Below are 10,435 nucleotides of genomic sequence, written 5' to 3' on the forward strand. Positions count from 1 at the left end.
ACGATGCCACTAGTATCTTAGAATGGAAAAAACAATATGAGGCTAATTTGTTTTTTTTCAACAGCCAAAAGGTGTCGACAGACCTTTCATTATGGGGATACAAATGTCTTGGATGCTTGACATGATGGTTAGATTTTCACATTACTCAATCATCTCAATGGATTCGACATTTGCAGCAAACAAATATGGGGTAAGTCTCTTCGAACTTAACCTATTTTCAAGAAGCCCATTTGATTTGTGGATGCTCATGATCTTCCTGTTTGTTGTTTAAAACAATATCAATTGTATTCGTGTCTCGTATTCGATGAGAAGCAATCAGGGGTGACTATTGCATGGGCTGTGACAGTCGAGGAACAATATCGAGGATATTCAGGTGTTGTTGATGGAGTTGCAGAGATGAGCAAAGGAAAAGAGGTCTAATTGGAGGATCAATGCATTTAACACGGATGATGCGAGTACAGAGATTCATGCGTTAGAGTAAGTGCAAGAGTGAAATGTTTGTCTACATGAAATCAAACATTATGATATGCTGGTCTACATTTTATTTCAAATGAATAGGCTCAATTAAACATTTTGTTCCTAACAAGAGTATTTTTGAATGTCATGTCATACTTTGTATTTGGCACATGTGTCGAGCATGGTTGAAGAATGTGGACAAGTATGCAATGAAGGAAAGAGAAATGGACATTTTTCACCATCTAGGGGCGATAATGGTGGCAATGCTTGAAAGTGAAGAGAGCACTATGGAGGAGCTACACACTTTCTTTGTTGAATTTAGTGATCAGCCACGTTTTCTAGATTACTTCTACAACACATGGCGTCAAGGAGAAGGTTGTATTGGTGAGCTGGAGATTACCTTTGATTTGGCTTTATGACTTGTTACCCATTTTGGTTGTCTTTTGGCAGTTGACATCCTGCTGCTATTTTGAATTTCTTTTTTTCAAATTTTTTTTGGCTAGCTATGTGAACAAAAAAATTCAGGAATTTTGCTCATGCTAAGTAGGACACAAATAATTCCATCAAATCATACCATGGAAAATTGAAGTTGCTGCACCTAAGATCTAATAAAAAGACATGCTCAAGGAGGATTCTATACTTGTGTATAAAGTGGAACCATTCTACTAGCATAAGCGACAATTACAACATTTTGGATTTATCAAAACTATAGGTTAACACATTTACAAACTAGTATGGAGAGGGCAAAGGTAATTCTTGATGTCAATTGTGTTCCAAATGACACTACTCCTAGTTGGTACTGGGTGAAAAGTCAGTCCTCATGCAACTAGTATGTGGTTAGGAAATTTGGGGATCATTTCTACATCTGTGAATGTCTGTGGAGTTTGTGAGGAAACATGTGCAAACATGCATTGAAGGTTGTTGCAATGATGAACAATTCATTCCATGATTCATGTGTTCCAGGTAAGTGGATGTTCATGAGTGTTGATATTTGATAACTTAAAAGATGTGTAGTTCACTCTAAGATCTTGTTTCATATAGATGCTATTTCTATGTCGACTCCAACATTTGCTAATACTAATGAAAACCCAACACCCAAATCTGTCATTGATAGTATTTCAAATGCACATACAAATTTAGAGGAAGTAGACACTGTAATGTGGAATGAAGCAAGCAGAAAGCTAAACATGTTGTCACAAACAATGCTAGGTTCAGGTGATAAACTAATGGCATTTGTAGGTTGTTTGGATAGGTTCATGGCTGATCTGCAGAACATCGGTGCCATGTCATTGGATTTTAGTCCCTCTAGCGATCCAGCCAATACAACCACCAAATGTATGTGGCCTTGGTTCAGTGCAAGTCGGGTTCGTCGTTGCAATCAATGGAAACATAGGAAGAGTACTACGAGTGAGATCTATCATGATGTTCAATAGCCTATCAACTTTGAGTTCCCCTTTGAGACTTCTAGGAGGAGAATGGGAAAGAGGCAATTGGACCAAGCACCAGAACCGCATGTCCTTGCCATTGCATCGGTTGTGCCTAATACAGGTTGGTACTCTAGTGTCACCTGTAAGTGGTTTCTAAACATGTGAATGTTGCATGCGTTTATTTTGTCATCATGTCTTGTAGTCGATGAAAGTGATCCACACTTATGTGTAATAGTGCTTGGCACCCCCTCAACACCTGGCCATAGGAGTCATCATCGGCAATTGACTTTTGATGGTCTTTTACGTGGATAGGGATCACAGAATGATCTTCACTGATACTAATTTTGGTATTATTTGTTCAAATTAAGCTTTCTGTTTGTAAGTATGTCATATATGTGCTTCATGTTGAGCCATTCTTCATTCAACCTATTGCGTAATATGGAACAACTTTGTTTATTCTAGTTGTGTTGTAATGTTTACTATTACTATCCCTAGCCATCGTTTATAATGTATCTTTATATGCAGGTCTATTTTTTTCGCCCTTTTTTAATCCCTCAGTGACTTTCACATACATGTCAGGTGATAGGTGCAAGTTTTATGCAACTTAATTTTCAGTATTACACTTTTATGTCTTCAATTTATTGAATGATCTAATTAAATAATTAATACTCTTATGGTGTGATTATGTCTTGCATTTTTTTAGTGCTTGACACTCTTATGTCTTACATTTATTGAATGCTATAGTTATATTACTAACACTCTTATCGTATGTATTTGTAGACTGCTATAGAGGTTGGCAGAGTAGACATGGATGGGCCCTAGTGCCACGCTTCGATGAGAGTATCGAGGATGTCACTACATTCTTTCCATGGAACCTCCTTATTATGGACTACACCCGCTTTTTCACTGGTTATGATAGTCCTCAACCAGCACTAAGGTTTGTCAGGATACATAGTTGATTCCCAACATAGAGGAGGTCCTCTCATTAAAATTGTATAACTGTTCCTGTATGACTATGCTCTTTTTATAAAACAGTTCATTGTTATGGTTACATAGTCAATCTTCGTACATCGTTTGTCTCAATTATGTTTACAATTTATATGATTGTGTCAGTTATGTTTACAATTTATATGTTTGTCTCTATACACTTTATATGTCTACAAACCAATACACTTTATATGTTAATTTAAATCTAATAAATATAATCCTTTCTCTAAACAAGTCATATCATTAAGTCTACTCTAAAAGGAATAGCATTGATTTCTGTAATAATGCAATTTTGATATGAAATGAAATTAAGATGTGAGATATGGAATGCAGATGTGTAAATTGTGAAGACTTGGTTTGAAGACAATTTTCTCTCCTTCATGATGATTAGTGATTAGTGAAATCTTCTTCATCAAATAGGTACTAAATGACAATATTAATACCATCACCGAGACCTCAATGCCTAATAAATCTAATAATCCTTAAATTGACTTAGAAATTCACTCAAGATGTTAAAGTCATGAAAACATAGCACGAATCCATAATTGCTAGTTCGAAGAAAGAATTGGAAGACCTTAAGGGAAGTCTCGGGAATTTGGTTGAGATTAGTAAAAAAACAATGAATAACAATGCTAAAGGCCTTAAAAAACTGAATGAGAAAATGACAATCCATAAAACTCAACTAATCAATAGTATTCTGATATCTACTACTAAATCTAAAAGGAAAAACCTGGTTACTAATCCACAGGGATTGGAGGTGCTACTTTCTAAAGGCCCATCTACTAGGACAAGGAGCAAGAATCAAGAGAAAAGTATCACGAAGAGCATCATGGAGGAGCTGGAAGACATCAATAACAACTTTATTGAGAAATTTTTTGAGCTATTAAGAACTCTTGTTTAGCTTTATGCTGGATTTCCCAAGGTTTTAGTGTTGTTTTTTAGTTGAGCTCCATGGGATTTTGCTCCTGTTTCTTTTACTGTTTAGTTGTTGGTTCTGGTCTTTCGCTGCTGTTTTGCCTTTTCTGTACTTGAATTTGGGTTCTTGAAATTAAAAAAAGACGTTCAGTAGCTCAAATAAAGCAAAATTAAAATAAAGACGTAGGAAAAGGAAAACAGCAAGGGACTTGTTTATTATATTCTTTGCTTCTTGATGAGGAGATTCCCTACACATGAAATACGAGTGTGTTACATCGTAATTTTTTATACCACGGTCATGAATAATTTGAAGGATTCCAGCTGGATTGCCCAACAGGGAATTGGTCGTTTTTGTCTGCTTCGTGCAAGAGGATCGATGGAACCTTGATTTGACAAAGATTTCATAAAATTTATGCATGGACGGTGAAGACAAGCGAATCTGGCTATTAATTATTGAAATAAAATATAATTGGTTAGCTTTTCAATTCCTTTGACTTAAGAATATGCCGCTCAAATTGATTTAACTTCAAAAATAATAGAAAGGATACCTAATTTTGTTTGATGCAGAATATAAAAATTTTGATCACAGAAGTTGGATGCTATGTTGATGTAAGTCCGAAGATAAAATATACGATGGCTATGCAGTCCATCGAGACATTCCAACCATTATTGTTTTTTTAGTGGAATTTGTTTCCAACTTATCTTGGTACCAAGACAACATGTACATTGTGCACATAGAAGAGGTGATGTTGTTTGCCCGAACGTCTAAATTAACAAGACTAGTGATGTTGTTTGCCCGAACGTCTAAATTAAAAATTACTCCTAAAGTCCATACAAAGAATAAAGCATAAGATAAAAGCATATAAATATATAAATTAACAAGACTAGTAGATGACTAGAGCACTAGTAGAAAAGGGAAGAGGATGATCTGGACCTTTGCCTCAAATATCAATATAAGCGGGTTCTAGGATGTTCACAATAGGGTGTAAATACTTTAAGTTTCCCCCTCATTCGATGTATAAATTAGTTGGACATCTTTCTTGTATAAATGCACATTGTACCGATCCTACTTAAACATTATACCATTCAATAATTATTTTATCCACAAAGAAGTGAATAATTATTATACTTAGATTGAAGAATATTTACCTTTCATAACAATCGACCAAGATTTCTGATTATAATATTGTGATGAAAAATTGTCGTTACTTTCACTATATGCTTCGAGAGTCCGTAATATATAGAAGCACTTCGCGAAAAATGTGCATGAAATTGTTTCGCATATGTGATGCAGGCCATCAGCTAGGTTTTTCTATTGAATTTTTCTGTTAGTAGCCATGAGTTGTTGCTGGCCGAAAAGAAAGCCTGGTGGTTCCCATGACACTGGGAAAAAGCTATCAGCAGATTCTCCTGTTGAAGCTGATCCAAAGCCATCAACAGATTCTCCTGTTGTTGATCTACAGCAAAAGTTGGAAGAGGTTTTGAGAAGCTTCCGAGACCTAGTGGACACTACAAACCAGACGGATGCCTTCATTCATGCCATTGAAGAACACCTCAAAGGAGCGACCGCTCAAAAGGTTGGCCCGCAAACTTCATTTGTTCTTGTTTCAGAGAAAATTAAAGATTTAGAGGTCTCTATTGTTTTAAGTTTAATTATTTTTTGTCTTGGCAGAATGCCTCGGATACTTCAACCGCAAGTTCTTCTAATACAGACAAGTTGTCAAACTGGGATTCCTTTATTCAGAGCGGGTCCAAATTTCTAAAATTTGTCAGCGATCATGAAGAAAAATCTGACATTAATGTTAAGGTTAGTTCTGTACATATGAACAATGGGTTATTCTTTCCTAACTTTTGAGTAACACTCATCATCTATTTGCCGTTGGTTTACAGGGTGACTTTTTTCAGTCGGGAGGAGGAACAAAAATTGTAGGAGATGTGCTTCAGGAAATTGGGCACCTGCATTGGGCAGTTGCAGCGCTTTCTGTCCTGGGATATCTAGTATCAAAATGTCATCAAGTGTCCCAGAACCGCGCTGAATATGTAGACCTCTTGAAAGACATGTGTAATCTTGTACATCATATCAAGAGGTTAAACATTTGTATTGAGGAAAAAGAAATAAAAGAGAAATTGAAAAAGGCCATGGAATATGTTATTAAAGGATCAATATTTTGTGTTTCCCGATTAAATTCGGGAAATGTTTCTAGGTCGGTACCCTGCTCTCTGCACGATTTATGGCTTAGTTTTATTTTGTTAGTATTATATTTCTCTTGATCAAATGCAAAGTCCGGCTTACAGTTAGAGATTTTATGTTGCAGCTTCTTAAAATCATCAATAAACGCCAGCGTTGTGAGCGAGATTCACTCCAAAATAAGTTACCTTCATCAGGATCTGCAGACGACTGCTTTAACAGAAATTGTGGCGAATCAGTCAGTTGCTCTTCCTCTACCAGATCCACGCTTTCCAAAGGACACAGGTGATTACAGTCAAGTAATTCCTTTTCATAAGACGTTAAATAATTCAGTTTATGATCTGCTTGGCTGCAAATCGATTACATTTCGTAGAAACAACGTTTTCAAATGTTTTACCATACCTTTTTGGCGTTGCTGAAAAGTTATTGCGATCGTGCTATGAAGCTTTAATTTGATTTTCAACTTTTACAGACACGTTAAATCGGACGCTTTCATAGGCAAAACTTCTTTTGCCATGTGAAGGAAATCTACTCAATGATTTTAATCTTGGTTTTGGAATTAAAAGTAATTAATTATTGTCACCCTTATTTTTCTAAGGGAATGGATTTTAACTCATACAGATCCTTTCTAGGCCTTTTAATTTCCAAAGTACCAAAGAAATATGAAGTTTTACTTCTTTGTTATATTAATCAAATTATATACATGATTATAGTTTAATTTTTTACTATTATTTTTTAAATTAATTAAAAAAATTTACAAAGACACATTAGAAATGTTGTTTTCAAAAGAAAATGGTAGCAATTATGTAAACATTATGTTGCACCCAATCAAATTTTTAACGAATGAGTTAGATCATTAACTATTAACAGTAACAGCATGTAACCCAAATTTGTTTTGTAATTTTGAATTAATAATTACTAGTTCTTGAAATCTAAATGCTGTCCACAATGTTTTTACTCACTCTCCTTATAACACAGTTATTTCACGTTTATTTATTATGACATTTTTTGTGTTATTCTGAACAGTTGGAATCAATGAACAATTAGAAGCAGTATCTAAGTTGCTCATCATGGAAGAAATTGAAGATTGCTCATCTAGGGCCGTTGTTATTTGGGGGTTTGGTGGCATTGGAAAAACAACTCTTGCACAAGCTGTTGTCTCCACAGTAGATAGAAAGCGTTACAAGTACGCCAGAATTTTATTGGACGAGGATTCCAAAAATAATAACTATGAAGAAATGCAAGAGAATATTTTGAAAGATGCCTTTCCAACCTATAGGGGTGGACGGGAAATTAAACTCAGAGATGATTCAGATGGTAGGGACAAGTTAACAGAGGCATTTCAAAGTGCAGCAAATGAGCCTGTGTTTCTGTTTATCGATAATGTTCTGCTTGCACAAGATTTGAGCAAAATTCTGCCCGAAGATTTGGAAGGCCTTCCCAAGCGTAGCAGAATACTTATTACAGCTAGAAACAAGGGCGTCACAGATGTCCTTGTGGAACGTGGCCTTGAGCGCAAGGACTATCCTGTCAAAACTCTTGCTGACAATCATGCAGCGGAAATTTTGTGCAAGGACCCTGAAATTCGTGATCGTATGAAGGATGATCTAGACAAGATTGTCAAAGTCTGCCTAGGGATTCCGTTGGTTCTGAAAATTGTTGGTGCTCATCTGCGCAAGCAGGAATACAAAGCAGAGCGTTGTACACTGATACTAGAAGCTTTCAAGAAAGGAGAGAAGATCAAAGAAGATGAGCTCAGCAACCATTTGTTTCATTTTGTGTACGACAAGTTGGAGGAGTCCACACAAGAAGCATTTTTAGATATCTGCTGCTTCTTTCATAACAGTCGGGCTGCTTCTACTGCAGAGCATATTGTGGGGGCTGATCGACTCATGTTTCTTCAAGAGGCAGCATTTTTAGATATCGACACGAAGGACGATGCGTTATCAGTTCATGATATTATCCGATCAATAGGGCGGAGTTTGTCAAATTCCAGCAGAATTTTTGATCTTAACTCTTGGCGTGAAGCTGAAAAAGATGAGGTATATTTCTTCTCTAACTATATTTGGATGGATTAAGCCTCTATATACTTTCATTGTTAAGTTAGACTTGCTGACACGACACTCTTGTAGGCCAAACTCAAAGGAATCAAAGGACTTGTGCTCCCAGCTAATGATTGCAAACTAGAGAAAAGGCATCTTAATTTGATGAAGAACACATTAAGAATTCTGGAATGGAAAGGCAGAATAGATGTTGACGAGTCAGAGGCAGTGGCATTACCAGAGTTAACATATATGTATGTACTTGGTGATATTTCCTGGGTGAATGTAGAAACACTTGATAAATTGGCTGTGTTGAAGTTGGAGAAGCTTCCCACTAAGCTCACAGGTCCTCTCAAGGCAAGTCCTCAGTTCCGATACCACACATACCTTTCACTTATTTTTTCACGTTACTGTTATGGTTTTTAACTTTTTACTATAGTTTTTTTTCAAGTTGTAATGTTTTTCATGTCTAATTAAAGTTATGACAAAGAAATAGTAACTGTTCTTGCAGTTACCAAAACGTTTAAAGAAAATAACAGTCACGAAACAGCCAGATGAAATGGGGAACTTATTAAAGACAGTGCTAAGTTCCTCCTTGCACATGTTAATTCTATTATTTTCAGAAGCAAGCAACTCCTCTAGCCAAAGTGAAGATTACGGTGAAAATGCAGATAACAGTGAAGTGGAAAGTAACAGCAAAATGGTATTTAATAGCTTCCTTCAAGGGTTAAACGAGTTGCACATCCTGAAAGTGGACAATTGCGAGTCTTTGTACGAGCTTCCTGAGCAAGTGTGTCGATTACAGAAGCTGACAGAACTCATATTGGTCGATTGTACTAACATGAAGAGTATTCCAGATTTGATTCGGCAAATGACAACTCTAACGTATTAGAGCTTGGACGGGTGCTCAAGTTTGCAAGAATTGCCTCCTATGATTGGTCAACTTACAGCCCTAACACAATTGATCTTGTCCAATTGTGAAAGATTGAAAGAATTGCCCTCTACCTTTGGTCAACTTACAGTCCTAACAGTGTTAGACTTGTCTTATTGTAAAGGATTGCAAGAATTGCCTTTTAGCTTTGGCCAACTTCAAGCTCTAACAGATTTGAACTTATTCGATTGTGAAAGATTGAAAGAGTTGCCTTCTACCTTTGGTCAACTTACAGCCCTAACAGAATTGAACTTGTCTAATTGTGAAAGATTGAAAGAATTGCCCTCTACCTTTGGTCAACTTACAGCCCTTACATGGTTAGACTTGTCTCATTGTAAAGGATTACGAGAATTGCCTTTTAGCTTTGGCCAACTTAAAGCTCTAACAGAGTTGAACTTGTCCTATTGTGAAAGATTGAAAGAGTTGCCTTCCACCTTTGGCCAACTTAAAGCTCTAAAACAGTTGGACTTGTTTAATTGTAAAGATTTAGAAAATTTAGCTTCTACCTTTGGCCAACTTATAGCTCTAACAGAGTTGGACTTATCCAAGTGTAAAATATTGCAAGAGTTGCCTTCTACTTTTTGCCAACTTATAGCTCTAACAGAATTGAACTTGTCCAATTGTAAGATATTGAAAGAATTACCTTTTACTTTTGGTCAACTTACAGCTCTAACACAGTTGAACTTATCCCATTGCGAAAGATTAAAAGAATTACCTTTCACCTTTGGACAGCTTAAAAATTTACAGAGCTTATATATAAATTTTTGCAAAAGACTTGAGAAATTACCTTCCACCTTTGGTCAACTTGGAGCTCTGCAGAATCTACATATGATGTCTTGTAAAAGGCTCGAGGAATTACTTGCTAGTTTTGAAAAACTCAGATCTCTTAAATATATAGATCTAAAATCTTGCGATAATTTAGAGTCAGACATTTGTCTGATTAATGGAGACATAACAATTGTAAGGAAAAGTGAGCATCTTTGTGTTGACTGTCAGGAGGGCAAAAGATTAAAAATTGTCAAAAGCTACTGGGATAGTCTAATATTCTCGGAAGAGGAGATACTCTCGGAAGAGTAGACATTGTCTTTCTCCGTGAGACCATTGGCTTTGTAATATTGTCTGTCTTTTAAAGACGAATGTAGAGTGTCTTTTGTACAATCAAATAGTAATATGAGCTTTATATTTACCAAGAATCTTGTTATAATATTGGAAAATGGATTGTTTATTTTTAGTAGGGATTACAAATTGCTTAACATGTATTTATTAACTAATTAAATTGAATATGTTTTTTTTGGATAGATCAATATTTATGTTTTTAAATGTTAAAATATAAAAAAATTTAAAAAATTAATTGTTGTGAATTTGGTTGGTTAGAAACTTTGAGTTATTTTTGAAGTCTTTATGTTTTTTCAAATAAACAAGTATTTTTCACGTAATAAAATATATTAAGTACATTTAATTAATATATTTTACTGCGTGTAATAATAAG

General features: G+C 35.6%; 1 protein-coding gene across 1 annotated transcript; it reads left to right on the forward strand.

The window, feature by feature from the left end:
- Nucleotides 1-5,088: 5,088 nt before the first annotated feature.
- Nucleotides 5,089-10,023, forward strand: LOC131033695 (disease resistance protein RUN1). Its single transcript, XM_059220307.1, has 8 exons — nucleotides 5,089-5,362; nucleotides 5,458-5,592; nucleotides 5,676-5,872; nucleotides 6,101-6,258; nucleotides 7,000-8,015; nucleotides 8,106-8,372; nucleotides 8,527-8,900; nucleotides 9,000-10,023. Exons 1-8 carry the CDS (start codon nucleotides 5,123-5,125, stop codon nucleotides 10,021-10,023), a joined length of 3,411 nt encoding a protein of 1,136 aa, XP_059076290.1. The 5' UTR covers nucleotides 5,089-5,122.
- The last annotated feature ends 412 nt before the right edge of the window (nucleotides 10,024-10,435 follow it).

This window comes from Cryptomeria japonica, chromosome 5 (assembly GCF_030272615.1).
Source record: "Cryptomeria japonica chromosome 5, Sugi_1.0, whole genome shotgun sequence".
Classification (NCBI taxonomy): domain Eukaryota; kingdom Viridiplantae; phylum Streptophyta; class Pinopsida; order Cupressales; family Cupressaceae; genus Cryptomeria; species Cryptomeria japonica.